The sequence below is a fragment of the Trichogramma pretiosum genome, unplaced genomic scaffold (genome assembly GCF_000599845.2).
Source record: "Trichogramma pretiosum strain Unisexual culture from Peru unplaced genomic scaffold, Tpre_2.0 scaffold82, whole genome shotgun sequence".
Taxonomy (NCBI): domain Eukaryota; kingdom Metazoa; phylum Arthropoda; class Insecta; order Hymenoptera; family Trichogrammatidae; genus Trichogramma; species Trichogramma pretiosum.
Genome location: NW_019640889.1, coordinates 35108 through 62098, shown reverse-complemented (window position 1 = coordinate 62098; position 26991 = coordinate 35108). Strand labels below are relative to the sequence as shown.

Genomic DNA, 26991 nt, shown 5'->3' with positions numbered 1-26991 from the left:
AAGCAGTAAACAAGTATCGCCGTAAAAAAAAATGATTGATGTCCGGCACTTGGGCTATATCTTGTCAATTGGATTGACCGCTGATCCGAAGTCACAAAACATTATTCAAAAGACCGAAACGATCGATGATATCAGCCTTGTTTTGAATGCATGTAACGTATGTATAATGAAGCTTTATCGAGCGATCGTATCGGCATTATAAAAATGGCTCATTTTATCAATATGCTCAACGGCTTTATATTTTTCATCATAATTCTGCAGCGACGACGCGAGATACTGTGTTTGTGTACGTGATACAAGTACTTGAAGTAGACTCTAAAGAGATGAGCCAAAGTCGTGCAACAGAACGACGCAAAAAAAAACAACAATCCTCGACGATTACGATTCGCGAACGAGCGCAATCGAGCCCAAAAATTTTTTGTCGCGCTCTCTCTGTGTATCTCTTGGATACAAACGACCAAACGATTGCCGATCTCGATGCTTGAAAACAACACGACGGCGCAGGTCGATGCTGCAGCGAGATACGCGAGCGCGCGCACGATTAATAATAGCCACTCGAGGCATGTGCACCGCGCCGCGCGGTAAGAAATTATTATGCATAATTGAAAATACGAGTACTCGCGCGAGTGACTAAATTTAACTTACGAATCTCGACGAAAAACAAGCCGCGAAAATACCGACGATCCTCTACTTCGTCCGTCGACGACGTCTTGGTCGCCGAGCTCCTATCATTATTTATTTATGTTTTTTGTTTATGTTACGTATCGCGAAAAAAACGAAAAAAAGAAAAAAAAAGAAAATTATTTATAATACCCCGAGCATCCGATCTAGCGAAATGCGATATTTTCCAGGGAACTGCTCCAATTTTAAAACTACATCGGAGGATTAATAAGCGCGAGCGGGCGTGCCAACACATAAGTAATACGCGCGCAGCTTGAGCCGCGTGGAGCACGAGATTTGAAATGCAAATCGTCATAACGACGCGTCGCGAGTCGTCGTCTCTCGTTGCTAATCGACCTATAAGCTGTCCGTTCTTAATGCGACTGCACCCATATAAATCTTCCATGCAGGCGTAACGAACGAGAGCGACGCGATTTTAATTCACTCGCTCGGAATCGAATTCGGTCGTTCGATTAGAATTTTTTTTTCATGTATCGCCCTGCATTATATATTACTCAATCAGGTAATTCGTGACGTTATTCCCGGCGGCCACTGACGTAATTTCACGCGTAATAAAAAAAATGCGAATCCACCGTTAGTCGCGCGCGCGCGCGTGTCTCGCCTAATATAAAAAGTTGGATACTTCCTCCCTCTCCTTTATGTCGATCGGCGGCGGCTTTAGTATAGCCCCGAAAGCTCGCATCGCATCTCTGAAACACGCTCGTGCGTGTACGTGCGCGATCGAAACACGGCACGAAAGCACGTGTTGCGCAGTAGTTCGTTCGCGCACCCCGGCCGCTAGCGTATAATACGGAGCACGAGAAAGAAAGAGACGCAGCTGGGGGAGAAAGAGCCGCGGCGCGCTCCGTCAGACAGCCAGAGCCCGCACATATACGGTAGCGCACGCGTCTTCTTTACAAACGTGCGGAGAGCGCACACACACATGTAGGCGAATACTCTCCGTGTGTTGTCGACGCTCATCGTTCTGCGCGTGCGATCGGCTAACTGTGCGGTTTTAAAAGCTCAGCTGTCAGTGGCACTCCGGCCATAGTTCACTGCGGACCGACCGCGAACCGACGAGCGCTCGACAAAGCTTCAACATTCTGTGATACACATCTCTTATATTATATATAAGTAATAGATAGAAGCCAATTCAACAGTATTAGTAACAAAGTGTCAAGTGAGAAACGACTGTGCGATAATCATAGTAGTGTGCTTTATCGGATACAATTCGGAAGTACGCGAAATTTCGTGAAACGCAAAAACGAAAAACAAAAAAAAACGAAACATTTTTGGTCGGCGAGTCCTGCGGGAGTAAATAGTTAATTACGGCGGCGTCAAAGACAGCGAGCGGCGCAACGGGTTCCCAGGGCGCGTCACAGACCACATCTTCGGCTGTGGCCAACTTAAATCTCGAGAACCAACAGATGAACAACAACAACAACAGCTACAAAATGCCAAAGACTAAAGTACTCAAGCCCCTGTTAAAAATCACACGATTCCTCAAGCAAAAGACGAAGGTAATTTTCCGAAACATCTTTCTCTCTACGTAATCTCGCGAAACGTTGTAAAAAAAATGCAAAGAAAAAAGAATGAGGCAGGCAAAAAAAGGCAACTTTAATGTATACTTCGTATACATATCTCGGATCGCGCGATGATGAATTATTCAAACTCGCGCGTCAACGTGCACAAGTGCATAAGTGTATAGTAAATCGTACATTAATCGTATAAAATAAGTGAACGAGGCAGGAGTAGCAGTAGCAGCGAGGAAAAATCGTGCCCCCGAGTACGGCAATACGTGATTTATACCACGTTTTCTGCACGAAAGTTTAATCCAAAATGTATAATTGCGCAATCGCGCGGGAGCCGCGAGCACGACGAGATCCTTTGAGCGCATCTCTCTCGATCGCTGCACCGCGAGTATGCAGGATAACATCGAGCGTCGCTCCGATAAAGCACGCAAATTCGCGCACGCTTCGCCATCTGGAGCTTTTTTATCGCGCCCGCGTCTCGACCGAATCGCTTCTGCTCTTTTCGCACGTCAGTGGGAAACGAGTGTCAATAGTTTATCGCGCGATACATTTCATTTAACGCGCGAGCACAGCCAGCGGTAACAGTTTTTTATGTGTACACGTAGTGTATGATCTGATTTTTTTGGCGCGTAGCAAGTAGAGAGCAAAACGATGATCTAAGCATAGTAATATCAAAACTACTTTCTATTTTTTAAGTAACTCGTGGGTATCTCCGGATTGCGATGGGCTTTTCTACGCTGTACCAAACCCATACGTATTATATGGGCGACCTATTTAATAGCAATTGCGGAGCTTGTTTACTTTTTTTTACCCAAAATTTCTCCGACCCATCGATTTTGGCACGAGAGGATTTACCCGCAACAATAATGCCCATTGTCCCGAACTCCGCGCTTACCAGTCTTTTGGCCGCTGTTACGATATATCGACCTTCGCCGTCGCGAACGCCAACACACCGCGCCGATCGGCGCCGACGACGTCGTACTGCAAAACGATGCATGCAAGTATCGAGAGCGTAATATTGATTCTATTTTATAAGGTTAAACGCAACTCGCACCATCGAGTACATACATCTGCCCGTGTCTGTTCTTTCTCTTTTATCTGCAGCAATGTTTATCGTTTTTACCTCGTTGTTGTATTATTAAATGTTCGTCTGTGTCAGTGTATGCGTGTACAATAAATCACGTACGCACATTTCTTTCGTCTGCATGAAAAAAAAATTGCACAACGAGATTTGCTTTCTACTTTTTTCCACGCTATATATATGTGTGTGAAGCGTCGTATAGCTAATGGCGCGAGGAGTGCAACGTACTATTGCAAAAAATATACGGAAGCTTTATGCATACATTCGTCGCGTTTCAACTTCTCGAGCGACGGAAAATAATTGACTCGATATTGCTTGAGATTATCCTCGATTTGTTCATTAAAAATCGTCTGTCAAAACAAGTTCTATTTTCTACGCGGTAAACATCGTCGCTAGGTCAGCCGATTATAAACATCGGCGCATAAATTCCACATTATTTTTGTTCTTCTTCAACTTTTCCACACTTTTTTTCTTCTTTTTTCCATCGAACGCAGTGTAAAATAAAAAATCTTTTTTGAATTTGTCACTTTCTCTCGCGTGATAGTAGGTATTAGTATAGTAGTATACCGAGCGGTCGCGCGCTATGTATCACGCACGGCCAACTCAGCCGGAGCAGCTCCTTTGCTTTCGTTAAAAATAGCTCTACGTTCGAAATCTTGTAAAAACAAGTTCGATCGTTCTTTCTCTCTTTTCCTCTCGTGTGCTTTCTATCCACAAGCGCCGAGCCATCGGCACTGGTATAGGATAATTTTTATCCGCGAGCTCCAAACGAGAAATGAAAAACAGGCGATTATCTGCAGGCGAACGTGTACTAGGTATACCGGTGTAGGTGTATATATATGCGAACATGATGGAAGAAGAAAAAAATTGCGATAAAGTCGCTAATTACACAGAGCGCGCAGACGTTAGAAACAGTCATTGGACGCGATCTTAGCGTTGGATCGCCGCGATGTTGTTGTGATAGGCAAAAAAGAAATAATACACAACGGGCATGAAACGTGCGCAATTTCTCATGCAGCGAGCGGCTCTCTCAACGATGCATAGAATTAACACACTCGTGACACTGTTCCGATGAACCCATGCATGAATCGATTCGTCGTTCACAACATCGTGATATATAATACTTTTTTGGCCCGCTCTCGAGAGATAATTCACTAATAATATTCAAACTCATTTTCATTGCAAAAATCAAATTATCGAATTTAAATCACACTCGTTTAAACGAATCAAGTATTATAATTAACGCATGCTTCAGCGGTACGAGTACAATGAATAATTCAAGCGCCCGCGCGGGCACGAGGCAGGCGGTAGTGCGCTGCTCCGATCCGCAAAGCGCAAATGAAATATCGTATATTCATTATTTTTGTCGTACTTACCTATATACGTGTGTTTCTCCCTTACTTCATACGTGCAGTGCGCACTTATAGAGCGGGAAGACAAAAAAGAGAGCGGGAAATGCCGCTTAGCTCGAGGGAACAGTAGCGAACGTATATGCGCGGGGGAACATCTGCCTAAAAATACCCACTTCTTTACGGTAGTATGGGTATAAGGTCACGCGAGTTTTTTGATCTTCATTGCAATCGAGTTCGAAGGAACAGGAACGGGCAAAAAAACCAGAAACGCGTCACGTACGCAATAGTGGGGCCAGCAGAAAGCGAATCTGATTTTTGCGCTCCACTCCCAGACTCGGTCCGACCACTCGTCTTCTTTATGTGCAAATATATATATATATATATACACACACACATAAGCTGCAAGTGGTGGGCAGAAGCCAATAGTCTTAAATAGAGCGAGAGGTACGGAACTTCTTTTCAGAGTCGCTGTCATTCGCATCTCGCGCATAGCCTAGACGCGCATCTATACTTTTTTTTTGTTACCAGTTGCCAGTGCGTTTAACGTGTAATAACCACACACGTGTGCAGTGCAGTTTTCTATTGCATTTATTTATCGAGAAAGTCTTTTGTGTTTGTGCGTCTGTGTGTCTTGCATCGTGTCAGAATGTCCACGGCGACGTCGAGCGGTAACGGTTTGAATACAGAAACCGCCACTTTGAATTACGTTTTCCAACATTCCACCAGAGTATTAGGGGTAATTGATTCTTTATTCACTGCTATAATCTCTTGTAAGACTTTAGCCTTCGGTAATATGTGCCATAATACATAAGGTGTGCATGTAGTAAAAATAAGCGGCATTCGACGCGCACCTTTATACACGTATACAGTCGCGTCCAGTCAGACAACTTCAGGTTGCTCGCGCGGGTCCTTGTACGCGCCGCTCGAATTTCGCCCATGGCAAAGTCAAGCAGCGTGAAGTTGGCACTGGCAAAAATTCGTTGCTATATGTGATACGGATACGTATAGGTATACTCGCGAATGAACTAGACGAACAGTTCACCACGTGTTTGTATTCATCTGTCAAGAGTCTAATTTATCTGACTGACGCGCGCGTCCGAGAGCTGCACTCGCATAGCTCCGTTTATTATTCTTTCTTTATTTTTTTATTCGACGATCAACGCGAAAATTTGATCTTGAAGTAAGAAGAAGAAAAACCTCTAGTGTAGGAACCGGTGTCGTTTAAATTCCTGAATTCCAACGTCATGACGCTAGACCTCGCGCTCTCTGTACCAAAGTCTGCCAAGCACAAGGTACGAAAAAGAGATTAATTATTCATCGGCTCGGTCGCGTGAGCTCATTGTGCAATCAAAAATTATACCGCGGAATCCCGTGCCAGAGCACGCGCGCGCCCACAAATTCACACACGCACGCAAGCATAGGTGTATAAAGAGAGAGAGAGAGAGAGAGAGAGAGCCTGCATATCGGAAGAGCGCGAAAAAGAGCAGCAGTCGGCCCGCTTTATTCGTTTCGCAGATGATCGCGCGCTCAATTATTGTGCAGTGACGCAAATCGGAGGCAAAAACGCGATCGCGAGCTGCGCCGCGAGGTCCTCGTCGCTCGCAAAGACAATCAAAAATGCAATCGGCCGCCGATAATCGTTAAAATATATTATCTTTGTGCCGTGCTGCGCGAGAGCTTTTATAATAATGCGCTATACACCGGTGGCGTATAATACAAAATTCTAACGAAGACGCAAAAGAGAGCACAATCAATTAATGCGAGCGATGCAGGTGCATAAATTAATAAGTCGATCCGTGTATCGGTCGTTTTTGTTATAATACACATGTAATTGTGAACGTACATCGGGTATAACTTTTTGTATGCGTCACGTTGTACAAACACGTACTTAACTTACATATATAATTGATTTAATACTTGTCGATTAATTAGTTAAAACGTAAATGTGTGTGGATTATTGCCGAGCGGATGATTCATGCAGCTCGGCAGCTAATTGGCAAACAAAAGCGATATAAGTTATTGGTTTTTTTTCGGGATGGAAGAGAAGAAAAAAAAATAGAAAAAAGAGAAAAACTCGTTGTTGTTGGGGGAAAAAAGAAGCAGACTCTCGTATAATCTCTAACTACACTCGGAAATGCTATTTTCGGGACGATCGTTGCCTTAACGACTAAAAATATCGCATATAATTATTTTGCTGATCGTTGTTTTTCACTAAGTAATGACCGGGGGAGCCGATTTATGTGGCTCGCGGCGCGAGTTTTCGAGAGGCTCTGATCTCGGCACAACTTCTTCAGATAATCTTTGAAATCTGGTTGGATCAATGCAGCCGTCACGAAGAGTCATTTATTTATTTGACGATTATTCCGGAGCAAGCCAAGACAGAACATTTCCGTATTCGGATGGCCGGGCAATGGAAACTTATATTTGTATATTTAAATATGCGTTATATAGCTTTAAGCTGTTTAATCAAAAGAAAATTATAAGCGTGCAATAGCTCTCGAGGCCCGTAAAAATAATAGACGCTCGCACAGTTTTACGAGGCACGATAAAAACTTCGTCGATTTGTTCCTCGTCGGTAATACGCCAATGTGCTTTTATAACGCGCAGTGCAGCTCTATACAGCGCGTAACGTGGAGCACCGCTGTTTGTTATCGAGTGTACTCTCAATTTTTTTTCGCTTTTCGCCGTCGCATATGTTATGCACTTTTCGAGTAAATACCCCGTTGCATACAACACGTAGGTATAACTTTGTGTTTGCATCACATTTATCGCATCGCATGACGAGCAGCCACATAATAGACGCGTATAATCGTAATTTTTGCGCAATTTCGCTGGGGAAAGGTTACCGCGCGTTTACGGGGGTACGGGGAAAAGCAAAAAGCCGATGCGGTTCATCGTTCGTCCATATCGGCAAGTCTGAAAAGCAGATCGGTATGCGTAACGCCCTTGTCCAATGCTTCCCATCGTATAGCTACAATCAATTGCATCAAATTGAAGCAATAAAATTGCGCAGCTTCTGTCGTCCGTCGTGTACGCGTCGCGTCGTCTAATATAAGAAACATATCGATTACATCTCGCCGTGACTGCGCGCGGCAAAAATTCAATATTGATCCGGTTCCATCGAGATAATACCGTCGCGAAGACTTTGCGAAACGCCGTGTAGCATTCGGTCGGACGAACACAAGCCGGGTTATAAAAAAAATCAAAATTAAAAAAAAAATAATAAAAACGAAAAACAACAAATTAGCCGCTGTTACATGAACTGGCGTATATAGCGTACAGCGAGCTCGATCTCATAATTAATTTCCGGTCGCTATGGGCGCGCAACGGCGGCAGCGAAATAATACGACGAGTCCTCATTATGCATATGCGTCGCGCTGTTATATACATTCTTACCGTTGATCTCTCTAACATATAACACAATGAGGCCTATCTCCATCCTAGTTACATCATGCGCAGGATAGTCGGAGTCTCTCTCTGCGTGAGCTCCGGAAAAACACGTGGTTTTGTTGTCACTCGGTCGATGCCCCATACATAAAACGTGCCACACTCGTCACGTGTTCTCCATGGAGCTCGATGAGATGTTGGTATGCTCGTCAGGACACGTATAATACCTATACACTCGTTGCACGAGATGAGCGCGTGTTTCATTTACGCAATATTTAATAGAAAAAACGTAAGATAGGACTCGAGGGATCCAATATGAAGTGGATGCACGAAAATAGAAAAGAAAAAAAAACCTGAACAGCCAGCAGATGGTCGTGTCCGCTATTGCGTCAGACCAATAGTGATAGATGGGACGCTCGCAAAGAGAAACGCGATACTCTCTTACCTCGGCTCGCGCAAGGTGAGCGCGATGTACTTATTCGAGGAGCATTATATTATGTTCGCGATTTGCGTATCGCGTTTCTAACTTGTAAGCTCGATTATCAAAGCCTAGAAGTCCTCTTGTATTATTAATTTTTTTTTCGATTGTACACAATTAATGTTCTTGATGTACTTACAATGACACTGAATACAACTATTACACCTGCAAATACAATTCAAGCATACGTATGATACATGGATCCCTATTGATCTATATCTATAAATTATATACATTTTTTAATTACTGTTTACTACTAAGATAATTAAGTATCCTTTGGTTGTGCCTTTTTAACTATCATACAGTGTAATAGATGATTATTTAGAGTTAGACATATACATTTAGTGTATATTAGCCACTTAGTAATCTTCACCTTTTTTACCTCTACAATCATACCATGCAATGTAATCTGTTGCTAACAAAAAAATTTTCAATACTTCCACGTGAGCATTATAATTCAGAAACGACGCACGAACGGTGCGCCCGCACAAACGCTTGTGTATACAAAACAATGGCAATTTGTTATTGTCAAGCGTGTGCGTGTGTGCTGTATCGCGCTGACGTGCGCGCGTGTGTGTGTGTGTGTGTGTTTGTAAGCACGGACGAGCGAGCGAATGTGTGTGTAGGAGGTCCAAACTTTTTGTATACCCAGAATAAATACAAACGTCCTCGATTAGCCCATTATGCAACGAGTCCATATACCCGAGCAAATGTGTGTGTTTGCATCGCGATCTGCATCGCATGAATCAAAAAAGTAAAGACATGATGGTTTAAATACCTATATATAATATACTATACTGCTGCACTTGTTGCCATAATATCTCACAGGCACACCAGAGCTAACGTGTTTGATGTTAGAACATTCGTTTTTTATATAGATCTTAGCGACACCTTAATTAGTAAGGGATTATTGCGAATCGTGATGAGGATTCAAAGACGAGTTTAATTAACGCCATTTCGTTGTCATTTTTCCAGGTACTGTCTATGAGTGAGGAACTCAGAAGAGCACTTTACGCAAACAGTGCCATCTCGCTGGACGCGGAGCTCGCGGTTCCAGATCTCGTCGGCACGACCGAAATTCTCAGCGATGAGCACAGAGAACAGCTTTGCCGGCATCTGCCCGCGCGAGCGGAGGGCTACCTCTGGACCCTCGTCTTCAGCACCAGTCAGCACGGCTTCAGTCTCAACAGTATGTACAGAAAAATGCAGAAGATCGAGAGCCCCATACTCTTGGTCATCGAGGACACACAAGGAAACGTGAGTTGAACATTGAGTCACGCATGTTGTATATGAAACAAAAAAGAACTCGAGCGAACTTTAAACTCAATCGATCGTTAAATTTGTTTATAGGTATTCGGAGCGTTGACCTCGTGCTCGCTGCGAGTGAGCGACCATTTCTACGGTACCGGCGAGTCACTCTTGTTCAGGTTCAGTCCGAGGTTCCAAGTCTTCAACTGGACCGGCGACAACGTATACTTCATCAAAGGCAACAACGAGAGCTTAGCCATCGGCTCTGGAGAGTAAGTTAAAAGTTCACTTTATTTCACACGAGACAATGCTATACCGATACGGTCTCTGGCCTTAATCCACGCGTCGCGCTCTTGCATAAAACCATATAAAAGAGTCTTGATTATCGATTTCGCATAATATGACAAAGTATTTTGCAAAGCGGTCGATTCAAACTGACACCTTTCTAACAATGTCCTCTTTTTCTTTGCATTGCAGCGGTAAATTTGGCCTGTGGCTCGACGGCGATCTGTACCAGGGTAGGACACAATCGTGCAGCACATACGGCAACGAGCCCTTGGCGCCGAGCGAAGATTTCGTCGTCAAAACGCTAGAGTGTTGGGCGTTCATATAGGATACACTACCATTCCAGCAGTTGTCGCAAAGCGAAGCGACGACTGCTGGCTTTAGTTCATCTGCTACGGTCGAAGCTAAACCGGCTTGAAGAATCAACTGATCAAACTGATTTTCTTCTCGCTAATAACACAAAATTTACGTGTAGATATATATGGATAAATGCATTATATCTCTCGATGTGTCATACTAAAGAGTATAAACTACAAAAAATTACACGGATTAAATATACATACTTACAGACACGTTGCATGTATATGTATGATATATATCTATTACGAGGCGAAATTTTGACTTCTGAGATGCAGCGAAGAAGATGTCAGGAAACAAGAGAAAACCCACCTACTTGATGATTAGCAAAATCGATGATACGGCTACGAGACGCTCTAGATAGTGACGATATTGAAATAAATCAGCGTGCTCATGGTGCACTGTGTAAAATGAAAAAAAACATAAGAATATTATTATATAATATAAAATACACTCCGTAAATTGCCAATTGCCTCGTCGAGTTTGAGAAGGCATCGTCGACACAGTTGTTTGGCATGTCGACCACCGTTAAAAAAAGACTCGGACTCGCGTACAAACAAATTAAATAGAGATTTTCATATACTTCATTGAATATCGTCGTTGACGATATCTCTAATACGTACCCGTATTCTTCCTTCACATTTTTTCGCATTGGTAGGACCGATGTTTTTTATTTTGCAAATCGTTTGCTTTTTGTTTTTATTTTTTGTAATTTAGACTATATTAATTTTATCATTCTTACAACTACAATTTATGTTACATTTTATATATAATACTTTTGTGTATTACCGCGTTAATTTACGAGAACTATCAAAGTTATTGTAAACGATATATAGTGGAGCCGCGAATGTGCCCTTTTGTGTATAAAGTCACGTATATCAGGACATGTATGTGTGTCGGTGTGTAACCGCTGTTGATTGATGGTAATTCTCGTTGCAAAAAGTTATATTTTAATTGTGAAAAAGAAAAAAAAATAGATGAAAACGAGAGTACCACGAGAAAACAATTAATACACGCTTACGCTTGTGCATTGTTGCTATAATAAGGTAGTTTGGCGATCTTGAAACGACGATTGTTTTATACCTAATGATGAAATTGCAATGCGATGTATATCAAGTTTATATAAATGCGAATATCGAGTGCGAGGAAGAAAGGATTGCGAATACAAATTGTACTGTTTACGATATTCGTGTTGGTGATGATGTTTGTTATTATATTATATCGAGAGTGAGAAGAAAACCTTGTTGTTTTAATGTTCATGCCATTTGCCATGTAAAGACTCAAATGTGAACATTGCGTGTGATTAAAATAACTACTATAAGATAGAGATGAAAAATTCATATTTTTTGAACGACGACGTAATGGGTATTGTGAGAAGAGAACTGAAAACGGTGTAGAAATGAAAAAAAGCGTATTAATGAAGAATATATAACGTTTAACGTTTGATATAATATTGGCTTTGTTTCAATGTGGCTTATTACAACAAAATAATGAAACGGAAATCAAGCAAATGCAAAGAATTATACAAACTATTTAAAACAAAAACGCTAAACTAACCGTTTGTTAATGTGTAGATATGTAGATAGTAAATGTAAATATATACATATATTATAATGGTTTAAACCGTGTTAAAAATGCATACAAGAAAAAGTGGTCATAATTTCGAGTACTGCTTAGAAAATTATACTGAAAAATATATATATGAACAAAAAGAGGATTATTACTCACGTCTAAACATGCATATATATATATTCTAAGCCTACATAGGAAAAGAAAGAAGACACAAGACACAGAAATACACTCATCATGTTAACACGTTACGCATTATTGTTTATTTGATTAATTACTCTTATGAAGTAATTTGCAAAAATTCATAAATGCGTTAAAACGCATTCGGAGGCTGTATATCAAGGAGGATTCACGCGTTTGACCAGTGTTTAGGATCTGAAAAAGAAAACCAAATTATCTTATTTATTATTATTATATTTATTATTATTAGCATTATTATTAGAATTATTATTACTATTATCATCATTATTATCCTTAGTATGTTAATCTCAAATGAGACGTTTATTATTAATGAGAATATTAAAACAAAAATAAAGAGATTTTATCGATTAAGGATTCTAAATGAGAAATTGGTCGTTACTATTTATTCACTCAACTTTTTTAACTAAATAAATATAAAACTAACAAATGATGGTTCACTTGAATTCGAGTTATAAAGATGCCAACTATTTAAAAAAAATGCATTAAAATAGTTGATAATCTGTTAATTAATATTACGTTTCATCGCATGCGATGTAAGCTAATACGTATATACTGCGAAAATATATACACGTATACATTTATAATCAATACTGTCGTCACGCTGGACATCCAAGGAAAATTTTCATGACCCGTTACATTAAAAATTTCGTGTTTAGAGACACTCAAATTGACAAAAGGGGTCCACTTCACACACAGACAATTTTATTGTTATACGTCTGAGTTATCGGTAAATCACTTGGAATCAAATTTTCCGCGATGAAAAAAAAACAAACTAATGACTAAGCCAATTGTCATGCTCACTTTAACAAAAAAAAGTCAAAATAAATCATCACCATTGCTCGTATTTATGGGAAAATTTTTTGAGTATAAAAAGCCTAATGAGTAAAGTTGATATAATAATATATATACATTTAAATGTAAGAGCAGCTCTGTCAAATATTTTTTCCTTTTTTTAAGAAAAAAAAGTTAACTAAAGAAACGGATAAAAAAGCATATATGTACGAAGCAGTATATGTGATTCACAGAAAATCCCACGATCGCAATCATTGCGACTGCAACTAATATCATTAAACATATCGTGAGCTATGAACTAATAATGAGAATAATTCCTTCATTTTTCTACGTGACAGCTCTCGAGACAATTAAAATGATACATGCATTTTGCTAAACAAAACGTGGAGAGAGTGTCGGGCGAAATTCATTATAATTACGATGTAGTAAAATTTAGAAAAAAAGACGTTTGGTTATTATGCTTGTTAATAATAATGATAAATCGTCTTTTTAGTAAAGCAGCGAAGAGAGGTATCGTAGTGATTAATAAATAAAAGTTAACTGTAAGAGTTGATAAACACGATTAGTACATTTTAAAAAGTAGATGGAAAAATTCATAAATAATAAACATAAAATAAAGTAGACGTGCTCTTGTGATACCGTATATAATAATAAATATGTATTAATAATACAAAAATAACAAACGTGAAACTGTTCCCTGATAATGCTTTTAATAAATGAGCGCAGCTTCTTTTTTAACATAGTGAAAAATCATTGAACTATCAATCATTTAAGATTATTATATTAACTGCTTTGTTTATGTGCAATTTGTGCAATATTATTGTACGAAAAAACTGTCGTAATATTTTCCATGGAATATTGAAAAACATAGAAGTGAGTTTTTTAGCAGTATAAATCGTAGTTCGCACACACTCGAATCCACGCAAATGCAGTATTTGTACGTTAATTTGCAAAACAATGAAGAACATGGTTACAAATAAAACAATTTGTTATTGATGAAAAAAAAAAAAAAAAAAAAAAAAAAAATTAAAAAAAGAAAGAAAAAAAAAGAAATTATATATATCGTGTTTACTGCCTCTAAAGCACTCGTAGTCTAAATAGGTGATGAACAAAGTAGCCGAGAATGAATCATTGTGAAACGACTATAACAAAAGAAAAAGCAACAACAAATTTCTCAATTTGAAAAAAGCACACATACAACTACACGCGTACACTCACATAAGAATAAGCAAGGGCACACGAGTTACTTAATATAAACAAATTAAAATACTTGTATATCTACTAATCGTCAATAATCAATGGTTAATGGGGAATGAAAATGATACTTTTACGTTAGGAGGAAACTAACGTCTTATCGAAACTAACCAGTCTACAAAACACAACTGAAAATCACTTTTCAACAGATCGTACAATCGTATTTCTAAGTACGCGGAAAAACAAGGTAAACGATACCAGACGAAGTTTCAATCCACGGGTAAAAATGATTGTTTTCTTTTTAAATTGGTGAAACAATACCATTTTTAACTGCGATTATTTAATATGTAATGAAAGGTAACTCAAACTGTTCGTTGTGTGTCGAAATTCCTGTTTGGCCAATTAATCACGAGGTTGTTGCACGTATGAATGAATAAAAATCCTCGACCCCCTTAGTCTCATAACAGATGTACCTTGTGTATAAGTAAGCAAAAAAAAACTTTTGTTAAAGGTTCGTGGCGAAAAACTTTTCTTAACAAAAAAAATAACAAAAAACCAGGATGCTTCAGAAATTGACGATACTTGTTCATTTTGAGTGGAATTTGAACTAGGAAAAATGTGCGGCGTCTTGAGACAGACATGCCGTAGATCAAATGTCGTATTTTTCCCTTGAAAAACATTCTTTAAACGTCCGGTTTAATGATAAGATGAAACAACAGTTTTTCACTTAGCTGACTGATTTTTTAAAGATGTCGGTTAATTTTCACGTATCGACGAAGACAATTAACTTAAAAAAACATTGATTCACCCTGACACGTCGCATGTGCGAATCAGTGACATTTATTTAACGATTTATAATTCAATTGAACTTTTTTTTAAAAGCAGACAATTTTTCACCGCTGAGTAACTTGTCAATTCTTCAATTGTGTTGAGAGTGATGAAAAAAAAAGATAAAAAAAAAAAAATAAATAAATACATGTTGTAATAAGGAAAAGATTCGCGAGCTTTAGAGCCAATTGTGATCTTTCTTATAATATACATACTTTAATAACGTATAGTTTGTATTTTGAAAAATAAAAGAAATTAGATACATACACACGAGCGTACACGGTTGTAATGAAAAACGATGGAAAAAAGGAGAAGATGAATAGGTGAACAATTTTTTTCAAGCCAAATAATACTTAAGATGAGATCGATTTACTACACACTCGCGTGAAAAAAAAAACATTTATATTATACATGAATAATATGTGGAGAACCTCTCGTACATTGTCAATTAGATTCAGACTGACTGCATGGGATTGACACACGCGCATTAAATGATGAGAACTTAAAAAAACGAAGAAACACTCTCGATGTTGTTCGATGTTTCTATAAAACCAAAAAAACGACAACAACTTCTGTACTTAGTATTCTTTGAAAAAATGAAGCAAAAAAAAAAAAAATTAAACAACCATATGTATAGTCGTGTATTGTCATCGTCGTTTAAAAATCATGAGATACCTATGTAGCTTAAACTAAACAGAGTGAAGAAACCTAAGCTATTATGAGCAAATCCTATTTAAAAATGGTGGACGATAGTCTTTAAAATAAAAAAAGCAGAGCGAAACGTTCATTCTTTAAGAATCTAGGTTTACATTGATAACAAAACTACAAACAATCATAGGTGAAGAAAAGCTGAACCATTGATAATGTTGCTTGAAAATCCTTGGTCTATAATTTTCAACTGAGAAAACATCTACAAGAATAACGATGAGCCCGAAGAATGTTTGTAGCTAGAATTATTATAAAGCAAAGTAGTTCCTCTCTGAAAGCCATGCCGTGCGTAAGAGAAAGCCAATCCAAAACGAGCATTAATTAATCGGTAGAATAAAATTAGAGATATAGGTCCTTTTTTTGAAGCGTTCATTACAAAACTCAAAGTGTCGACAGTGTACTAGATGATTAATCACTTTAAATGTAAATGTCTTCGGTACCTGACAAAACAAAGCCCTCCCCCTATCTTCCCCCGTGTTTCTAACTGAGCTCCCTGATCGAGTGCTAATTCGCCAATTGACAAGAGCTTCGTGGCTAATTTTCCTATAATTTCCATATGCAGCATTATATCTGATACCCGACATGACATAACTCTTTCTACTGTTCAGCGCGTAAATGACATTCCTAAAGTTCGAAAATTGCAACATATCACTTATTGGGCAATAAGAAAAATTAATAATAAAAATGATAATTTCGTATACAGCACAATTTACAGCATCGTAGTTCTCGTCAATTGGATGATTCGATCTGTAAAAATTTAATCGAGGCAGCCGCTATGACAAACTCAAAATATTAACAAAAAAAAAGATTAAAAGTTGATGCTTCTCCCCCTCCTCCGGACCCCGTCTCTCTTTTTGATTAAGCTGTAAGCTGGAGAAAAAACTTTCAATTCTCTGGACCAAATGGATGACAAAAAAATTTTACACTTCTATAATAAAAGAAAAACCGAAGGAAATAAAATATTATATTATGTAATAAAAAAAGCTTCAAGTTGTGAATTCCTACATAATTACACGTGGACACATATAACAATGAGACAAACAGAATCGACGAACGAATGTTGTCATTTATGTGGCCATCCTAAGACGCTGTCTTCTATATAATGTACGTGTACAAAAACTACAAAAAAAAACAATCAAAATACTACGTTGCTTGGTAGATTAAAAAAAAAAGTACGCCATAATCCGTGTAATTTAAACTGTTGTATGTAGCAAGTACATCACACCGATATATAATATCCAATGATGATTATTAATACAAATTTAAGAGAAAAAATGGAACGTTTTATTTTTAACGAAGAGCTGACGATATGACTTGGCATGAAAACAATGATGATGTTAACGGAAGATCATGCTATTGACCCTTTGAGTGTGCATCGATCCTCGAAAAAGCTTAGCGCATTTTTGTAAAAATAGCTACTTTCTCGAGGTTGAGCAAGAAAAAAAAATAATAATAAGGAGCTACCACACCCCACTACTTCCGAATAACACCAGCCACCATCACAATTATTATAAAACAACAAGAAAAAATACAACACTTAATAATTCGCGGTATTGAGAGTTATTGTTATATCTCTCGACAATAAACATCAGGAACAGCAACAACAATAATAACAACAACAGCAACAACAACAACAACAACAATAACAACAAAATCGACATCCGATGACAGACGATTTATAATAATTATAATATTTATTAAGATTTCATGATTTTTTGAGACACAACGCGAACACCCACACAAATACACGAGCATGGCACAATTGACGACTCATACTTTATTATACACTTCATCGCCCATTGTACACGATGATAAAGTGAACATGTAAATATTATATTGAATCGATTGAATCGACTTTCTGAAGAAAATAACATGACGTGACGGAGAGAATAATTAAAATTACGGTGACAAAGGACCCAAAAAATGCAAAAGCAAAAAACTGTACAGATATGTAAAGAAAAGTTATATATTGTGTATAGCTAAGAAAATATATCGCATAGAGTATACTGCTGTATAAATCGACGAGAAAGGAGGCGCGCGAAAAGATATTACATTAATGCTATAGAGAAGAGAATTAATAGAATAAAAATCGAAATATAAATATTTTTGCTCTTTCGGAAAATCGATTTAAATAAATGAATAGATAAATTATAAAATGAATAATGCCTAAAAAAATTGATGACAAAAAATTGCCTATATAATTATTATATTGTGCATCACGTCGCTCGCATCTATATATATATAAATATTGTGTACTTTTTACATTCCACGATAACGAAATAAAAAGAAGAATTACCGACATTCATACAGACGCACATTTACACAGAGACAAACACGTAAGGAGACAAATTTGATGGAAATACGAACGTTAAAAATGGAGGACTGCGCATAGCAATTTTTATCGAAAAAAGGCTTGGATCCGCAAAATGCCGCACGCGCGCGAGCGTGATTTATCTCAAATTTTCCTTATTGTGTATGGATGTTTCAACGTGAACATACATGTTACATTGAAAATCGTATAATAGATGTACAAGAATTTTTATGTGATTTGAAAAATGTTCAGTGTGCGTTTGTCAGCAGTTCCAAAATGTGTTTATCCCTCAAAAGGGATGACTATTGTAGCAGCGTAATTGTTAGAGGTAAATCACGAAAAAAACACGTTCGGTTGTTAATTTTTAATAATTAAGTTTTATTACTCGTGCGTTAAGTATTATAAAAATAATAATAATCGAGAGGCCTCGAGTGGCTTCGCGTCGATGTTAAATTTAAATTTGTATACCTTAAAAATGCCACGGGTTTGTTTAGAACCACGCAGAAAAGGTTTTTCGGATCTCACCCGATCGCAGGTGATCATATTGACAGTCAATATATTAAAAAAAAACGATATTATTATGCTCCAAAATGTAAAAGTCACATATAAACATTCGAGAATCTTATGTGCGGTTAAAGTGATGATTAGCCGAATTCAACGCATAATAATATATCCAGACACACAAACACGTACACACTCTATATGCACACACAGTCAACATAACAATCAACGCAACATAACAATATCTATAACGTTATAATACATACACTGACCAAATGATGCTGCGCACGATGATGCTGGTGTACTTGTACGGTGCAGATTTAAGCTCGATTGTAGCGCGAGGGATTTTAAAAACAAAACAAAAAAATACACAAAATTAAATTTTAATTACATTGTAAGCTGTGCACGCCGACTAAGACGCTGTGTACTGCTATGATACATTCGCGTGATATTTGTGTGTGCGTGTACACAAGCTCGCGAGCGCGCATTAAATTATATAAACGAAGACAAAAAAAAATTGTTTGAAGACACTATAATGTTGTACAAATTAAGCAAACAAAAAGAAAAAGACAAAAAAAAATACCAGAGAAGTTCTAAATTAGTGTATTATGTATTACGTATACACGAGTGAGAAAATGTATAACCGACAAAGAAAGAACGACGGATGAATAATTTACTATTTAACGCGGTTGTGTGGAATTTAAGCGCCGTGCTAACTATGATGCATGTACAGGATATATAGAGCGTGGGATACTTATTAAAGTCGGACGAGGTGCCATAATAATTATTACAAAAAAAAAATGCAATTTTAAAACAACAAATCTTTAGCGATGGTTGTAGATTTTAACAAACGATGGTGTGAAGAAACAAAACAAATTAACAATAACAAATATTGCAAAAAAAAACAAACAAAAAAAAAACAAATGAAAAATGACGTGCGCGCGAGAAGCTGATATATGATACATTTAAGAGAAATCCTAATGAAGATTAAAAAAAAAATGAAGAAGAAATGAATATATAAATATTATATTATATACATAAAATTATATTTCACCCAGTCGGTTATATATTATTCTAAGAAATTTGAATATTATATTATGGATAAATATATATCGACTGGCACGACAAAAACAGAAAAACAAAAAATGCTGTGCGTTCTATACATAATGTATAATGTATGATACATAAAAAATGAGAAAAATATATCTAATACATGAACATGTATGAAAATTTAATTTTTCCACCGTGTCACGCTCATTTATAACCCCTTGGCATATCCAATTCCGCACGATTCCCTCGTATAACTACCGATTTCCTTTTTTGGGGAAAAAAGTACGATATTATTATGAAAAAGTAAACGCGCCGCCGTGACTCGGTCGTAATCGCCACAGCTCCGCTCGCATAACGTTCATTCAACCGTTATAATCGACCCAAGAAACGTTAATACGGAGATCCGCGAAAGCAGTAGTGTACGCAAATACATAATATCGAAGCGATCTTTATCTCGCACATATATGCGGAGCCGCGAATAAAAAGCTCATCTTTTGCCACGTCACGCCGCGAACATTATATACCTATCCTACTACAGGCCACGAGCATCTCGCGTATGAGCCGCGCATTCAATGCATGCACATTCACCTGTTACGAGCCGGCCACACCGTATACCTATATAGACCTACTGCAAATATTAAAGTCATCTTATGCAGTGGCCGCGCGGCGCAGCAGCAGCAGCAGCAGCAGCAGCAGCAGTCATAGCCTAACGACAGTGTGAGCGCGTCTCTTGCACCGTATACACTCGCACGCGGTCGCCACGATAACGATATATAAGTTTTATGTGAAAAAAATTAATCATAATAATAATCGCACGAGTGCGAGCCCGAGCCGACGACGTCATCCCGAACGATCTTTCGCTCGAAAAGACCGAATTAATTGAAAAAGGAAAGAGATAAGTCCATTGCGTTACAGGTGAAACATATTTCATTTCGCAATGTTCGATCAATCCACACCAGCGGCTCGATTGTTCGTATACGTGCCAGTCAAGTCAGCGACGTCAGCCGCACGATGATGAAGAGAAACCTCATCAGCTGGTTCAAGTTCGCTGTGCTAGCTGTGTTTACGGTTTTTCTCACCACCCTCATCTTTCGACTGATTCGTCCACCCCGCAGTGTCGCGAGATTGCCGACAAATCCCAAGGCCTTGCCATTGAAAGACGCACAGAATCCGAAATGGAGAGCTCGCTTGGTTCAGCATCCAGCTGGCCTCGTAAGTCGTCCTCTTTTTATCAGACGTTTCATGAGGTGGAATTTTTAAGTGATCTTTTTTATTTATTAGGACGTCGACGCAGAGGGAAAAATAGATTGGCATGATTATAAGGGAATTCAAGAGGATGACAAGCGCACTGGAGTTGGAGAGCATGGTAAACCTGCATCGTTGTCACCACTCATGAATGAAATTGAAGAAGCACTGTACAAGGTAAATGGTTTTAATGGAGCATTGAGTGACCAGATTTCCTTGAATAGATCTATACCAGACATAAGACATCCAGAATGCAAAAACAAACGATACTTGAAAGATTTGGATTCTGTCTCAGTGGTCGTCTCTTTTCACAATGAGCATTTTAGTACTTTGATGAGGACCTGCTGGAGTGTAATCAATCGCTCGCCTCCATCTTTGCTCCATGAGATTATTTTAGTAGATGATGCGAGTACAAAGGTTGAGTTAAAAGATAAACTTGACAAGTATGTAAAAGAAAACTTACCTAAAGTAAAAATAATAAGACTGCCTAAGAGATCTGGACTTATAAGAGGAAGATTAGCTGGAGCTCAAAGAGCTACTGCAAAAGTTCTTGTATTTCTTGATTCCCATACTGAAGCTAATGTTAATTGGTTACCACCTCTCTTGGAACCAATAGCTAGAGATTATAAGACTTGTGTGTGTCCTTTCATAGATGTTATTGCTTACGATACATTTGAGTACAGATCTCAAGATGAAGGTGCAAGAGGAGCATTTGACTGGGAATTGTACTATAAAAGACTACCTTTATTGCCAGAAGATTTGGAAAAACCATCAGAACCTTTCAAGAGTCCTATTATGGCTGGAGGTTTGTTTGCAATAAGTGCTAAATTCTTCTGGGAACTTGGAGGATACGATCCAGGCTTAGACATCTGGGGTGGTGAACAGTATGAATTATCATTTAAAATATGGCAATGTGGTGGTGAAATGTATGATGCTCCATGCTCTAGGGTTGGACATATTTACAGAAAGTTTCCTCCATTTCCGAACCCTGGTCGTGGAGACTTTTTGGGTAAAAATTATAAAAGAGTGGCCGAAGTGTGGATGGATGAGTATGCTGAATTCATTTATAGAAGGAAACCTCATTTAAGAGTCATGGATCCAGGAGATTTATCGCAACAAAAAGCATTAAGAAAAAAATTACAATGCAAACCTTTCAAATGGTTCATGGAGAATATTGCTTTTGATCTTGTTGAAGTTTATCCTCCTATTGAGCCTGATGATTTTGCTTATGGTGAAATAAGAAATGTTGGAAGTCCTGATGTTTGCTTGGATGCAACTCATAGAAATAAAAATGATGATCAGGTATTTGTAAATACTTGTGTGAAAGATAATCCAAAAATTATTGGTCAACAAGAATTTCAAATGACTTGGCATAAAGATCTACGCCCAAGTAAACAAACAGAATGCTTAGATGTCTCAAGTGGAGGCAATAAAGCTCCCATAACTTTATATCCATGTCATGGAAAAGAAGGAAATCAGCTTTGGCGTTATGATGTTGAAAAACAATGGTTAATTCATGGCAGTAACAGATGCTTGGACATGGATGAATCAGTTATGAAGGCTTTTGTTTCTAAATGTGATACTACATCTCTAACTCAAAAATGGATCATAGAACATGTCAATATGAAAGCAATTAGAAATTGGGATAATATTGGTACAAAAGCTAGAAGACCTGGTCTTTAAAGCAACCTTTTATTTTGCCATTAAAATTACTAGTCATTGTGTTGACTTTTTAAAAAATGGACTTTTCATTGCAATGAAAGAAACATTATAAAACAAGAGACTTAAAAAGAATGTGTATTGTGCCTTAAAAAAATTTTTTTGTTGAATTATAATTCAGGGTGTTTGCATGAAAACTTAAGTTGACAACTTTTTTAAAGATTATTTCATGAAAAATGTTCATTTTGTTTTGAGCACAGCCATTGTGATAAAATGATTTATTTTCATTGTGATTATATTTAAATGCAATAAACCATTCCATGCGTTCAAAAGTGGTTTTAAAATAAGGTTGCAACTTTTCTACAATATGTTAAATTGTAATGTTAAGGAAAATTCTACACTGTGGTAGCTTAAAAATTTGTGTTATTTGTTAAATATTTTAATTTTTTTAAATTAAAGGCTGCCTGTGGTTGAGGCTCTTGATTTATTTATTGCTTATTTAATGTCTATTGAAATGTCTTCTATTTTTTTATTTTTATACTAATTAATTGTAAATAGAGAATCAAAATTATCATTATATTTCAATATCCATATCACTTTAGCATTAAGTGCTTTATAGGCATATGGAGTGATTGATGTACATAATAAATCATAGGAATTGAGCTCAAAGTATGAAAAATTAAATCGTAAATCAATGCAGAGATTAAATACAGTTGTAAAGCTCCATTATATATATTATTCGTTTGCATAATGTACACAAAAACAATTTTCACAGCATTAAACATCAGCTGTCATAGTTTTATAAAGAAAATGGGTAGCTCTTGCAATATTTAAATTTATGCCCGAATGGATTACTGAATAAAATAATGTAATTATCCAAGAGTACTTGCGTTTTTTTTTTAATTTCGTCACAATAAAGTAACATAAGCATTTTGTAAAAGCTTATGCATAAAAATTAGTAATACAAATAATTAAGAGTCATACATATCATACGTATAAATAATTGTACAGGTAAAAACAACGTTGAGTATAATACGGAGTCTGTGCCAAGGATGAAAAATTGTGTATATTATAAGCAAACAAATGACTGATATTTTTTGATGATAAAAGCCACAATTTTACCAACTTGCAATAAAAATTAACGCAGCTCAAATATAATTCAGAATTTTTATTTCTCTCCTCAATCAAAGTCTGCTGTACTGAGATTCATGAACCACCATGTCCCTCGTAACATCTTTAATGCTCGAACAACCTTCAAATATAGAAAACAAAACGAAATTTTATTAACTAACTTTTATTAATTAATTTTTTTTATTTGGATAAATCTTAAATTCTTACCCGATAACGCGAAAGCGACATCAATTTCTCGCCTCATCATTTCCAGTACCTTTCGAGCACCCTTTTCGCCATCGTGAACCAGACCCCAGAGCATGGGTCGTCCAAAGAAAACCTACTCGAAAGAATAAAATTATAAATTTGTCGAAATGTTTTATAATTTTATGCATTAAATTCATAATGGGGTATACCATTCTTGCACCGAGCGCCAAAGCTTTCAGCACGTCGGTTCCTTGACTCACTCCACCGTCCAGGTAGACTTCAACCTTGTCGCCCACTGCTCTAACTATTTCCGGTAAGGCTTCTATCTGGTTTTACAAAACGATTATAATGTTTGATTTGAGAAAATGAAAAATGTCTGTATTAAAAATATGTTACCGATGCAGGAACACTATCGATCTGACGAGCTCCGTGATTTGATACCAAAATCGCACTGGCGCCATGTTCGACGGCCAGAAGGGCGTCTTCCGCAGTCAGAATTCCCTTCAGGACTATCGGCAATTTAGTGATGCTGCGAATGAAAAAGTGTCAAGCTCGACCGATCGATTTTCAATGTGAAACCGGTAACAATAGTCGTACCTTTTCAACCAGGCCACGTCTTTCCAGGAGAGCGAGTCGTCGAAGAGATTCGCCACGTACTCGCTCAAGCCCGAGCCATCACTGGCCGAATTGATCTTTTGCGACAGCAAACCCTCGAAATTCGCCAATCTGAATCGTCCCGTCCGCAGGCAACGAATCAATAAAAATCGAGCCGATCGGGTCGAGAGTTCGTATGTATCATGCAAGGTAATTCGAATTACAATGTCGATCGCTCACCTCAAGTGTTTCGGAAGGGCAAATTTGTTTCTAATGTCTCGGCGACGATCGCCGAACATGGGCGTGTCGACGGTCAGCACGAGGGCCTTGAAGCCGGCTCGCTCGGCTCTGCGCACGAGGTCGCGGGTAACGTTGCGATCGAAGTAGACGTAAAGTTGAAACCACTTGATGGCCTCGGGCGAGGCTTCTGCGACCTCCTCGAGGCTCGACGTCGACAACGTGGACAGAGTGAAGATGGTCTTGGCTCCTCCAGCGGCTGTTTGGATACTCTCTCATTAGATATGAATAATTATCGAATTTGTGATTAGTGATCGACTTTTACCTTTGACGTTGGCGCACTCGCCGTCTGGGTGAGCCATCCTCTGCATGGCCGTCGGTGACACCCCCAACGGCATGGAGATCCTCTCACCGAGAATCGTCGTGCTGATGTCTCGCTTCGAGACATTGGTCAATACTTTGGGCCTTATACGAAGTCTAATATTCGACAGCGCAATTTTCGTTACAGCTCGATATCCCCGAGTCAATGCCGGAGTTGAGTGATCGTAATAGCAAATTTTGTGCACTTACTTTCTGAACGCCTCCTTGTTCAATCTTAGGGTCAATTCCTCGCCGGCGCCGCTGCGGTAATAATCCTTTATCATGGGCGGCAGATTAGCCAAAGCGTGACGCTCGTAGTCGTCGATGCATACGAACTGCGACATTTTTCTTCTCTGTTATTAACTTTTTTGTAAACAAGCTCTCTCGGCTAGATATATCGCGGATAAATCGATTTTTTTTGTCTTACGCAACTTTTACCGTGTATCGCGCAAAAATTAATCGCGCGCCCATACGACTCGGAACGGATTGAAAGAATTTCCTGAAATTTCGACTAATTATAAGGCTTAGACAAAAATGATCGTAACTCAATTATCGGATGATAAGATTATGCAATTGAAATATTGCTCTTCTTGCGTCACGCGATAATAATCAAAATTTTCTTTTATTCAAATAATACAATCGTTAGAACAAATCTACTGATTTCCAGTTACGTTAAGAACGGTCAGATGCACCTCACGCACTGAGCTCGGACTTCCGTCCAAAAAATCGGCAATTGGCTGCCTTCTTCTCTCTCTTCTCGGTCGAGGAAAAAAATCCACTTGACACAAGCTTCCTCGAGGGAAATGCGACAACAAAACTATCGCTTGTGCCTTTGGAGCTTTCAGCTCACATTCAATGCCAATGTAATACTGATAAAGTCGAGTACGTTCGCGAATCGCGATCGTGTGCATCATCGTCCGTATTATACGTAATACATGCCCCGTTGCATGATCGATCTATCAACATCGCCCGAGCCAGACAAAGAAAATCTCTGTAAAGATGCGCGATAAGCTCCTGTGATTTTTTGTAATATCAATCAATGCGGTTCCTTGTTTGATAAGTACGTACACGTCGCGAGCCGAGTACAACATCGCGTATATTGCGAGTGGATCGGGTGCGGGCGATTAATTGGGTATAAAGTACACACAAACAACTTGCCGTTTGATTTTGACTTATGATAATATATTTATAAATTATTTAAAACTGTTTATACATTAAAAAAAAACAACGTGGAAACGTACACGATACATAAGTTACATTTTTTCTCATTTTCATTTTCATTCTCTTATATAGCGTGTGGTACTTGCGTGTTTATGTGTAAGTTTGCAGAGACAAATTTTTTTGTCTTCGGTTACTCTTCATTTCCATTTGTGACTTGCGGCGACGCAATAATCATCATACTCTATTATTATACGATGCGACTTTTTTCTCTGTCGAAAAAAATATCCCGATCTTTTTTCATAACAACAACATTCTGTCATTTTAGCATTATACACGAATCATATCTGTACATTTTCGTCACTTTTGCGCTCTTCATTTTGCGTAAAAAGGGCGATATCGTAAAAAGTGTATTCATGGGTCGTCTCGGTATTGGTATAATTTCTTCTTATTATGCCTATTTTATTAATATTATTTTTTTTTTTACAAGATGTAAGCGATTTTTTGGATTTGATGAACAATGTTTATAATCAACAATAATATTGGTTGTACAATAAACTGCACGATGATGTTCCCTTAATTTGTACACAGCACTAAGGAACTATTACGCTCGATGACAATAGAAAATCGACACATCTTCGAAACTATCAGATCAGTGATTAAATGTTTCCTCTCCTCCTTCACGACTTCATGATTAAAATAATTTTTTACTTCTTTGAAAAACGTATTATCAGTACTTTATGTAATAAAATACAGATATTTAATTTACAACTGAATGATAGTAATCATGATTTACATACAGATAAAAGTAAACGTAAGAAACAATAATACAATGTTTCGACAAGTATTACTTACAAGCATTTAAGGCAGTAGCTCATTACAGAGGC

The 26991-nt window shown here is 38.0% G+C and overlaps 3 protein-coding genes across 10 annotated transcripts in view; 2 read left to right on the top strand and 1 right to left on the bottom strand.

Moving 5' to 3' along the window:
* The window catches only part of LOC106650098 (TLD domain-containing protein 2), a 132885-nt gene extending 117304 nt beyond the window's left edge, over positions 1-15581 (top strand). For 6 of the 8 annotated variants that reach the window (XM_023457658.1, XM_014367892.2, XM_014367891.2 and 3 more), the window contains 3 exons: positions 9466-9747; positions 9841-10010; positions 10216-10351. In XM_023457658.1, coding sequence (XP_023313426.1) covers positions 9466-9747; positions 9841-10010; positions 10216-10351 — 588 coding nt within the window. Of the gene's footprint in view, positions 1-521; positions 2181-9465; positions 9748-9840; positions 10011-10215 lie in introns of those variants that run through there. The other 2 variants (XM_014367895.2, XM_014367887.2) reach the window with 2 other exon arrangements.
* Positions 15582-19651: 4070 nt separating this feature from the next.
* On the top strand, positions 19652-23272 carry LOC106650100 (N-acetylgalactosaminyltransferase 6). Its single transcript, XM_014367896.2, has 2 exons — positions 19652-20746; positions 20816-23272. The coding sequence occupies exons 1-2, from the start codon at positions 20546-20548 to the stop codon at positions 22460-22462; spliced, it is 1848 nt and encodes a 615-aa protein (XP_014223382.1). The 5' UTR covers positions 19652-20545; the 3' UTR covers positions 22463-23272.
* A 49-nt stretch (positions 23273-23321) lies between these two features.
* Positions 23322-25797, bottom strand: LOC106650101 (peroxisomal (S)-2-hydroxy-acid oxidase GLO5). Its single transcript, XM_014367898.1, has 8 exons — positions 25157-25797; positions 24912-25063; positions 24590-24845; positions 24353-24481; positions 24152-24284; positions 23965-24081; positions 23777-23888; positions 23322-23690 (listed from the first exon to the last, which is right to left on the bottom strand). The coding sequence occupies exons 1-8, from the start codon at positions 25288-25290 to the stop codon at positions 23623-23625; spliced, it is 1101 nt and encodes a 366-aa protein (XP_014223384.1). The 5' UTR covers positions 25291-25797; the 3' UTR covers positions 23322-23622.
* Positions 25798-26991: the final 1194 nt, after the last annotated feature.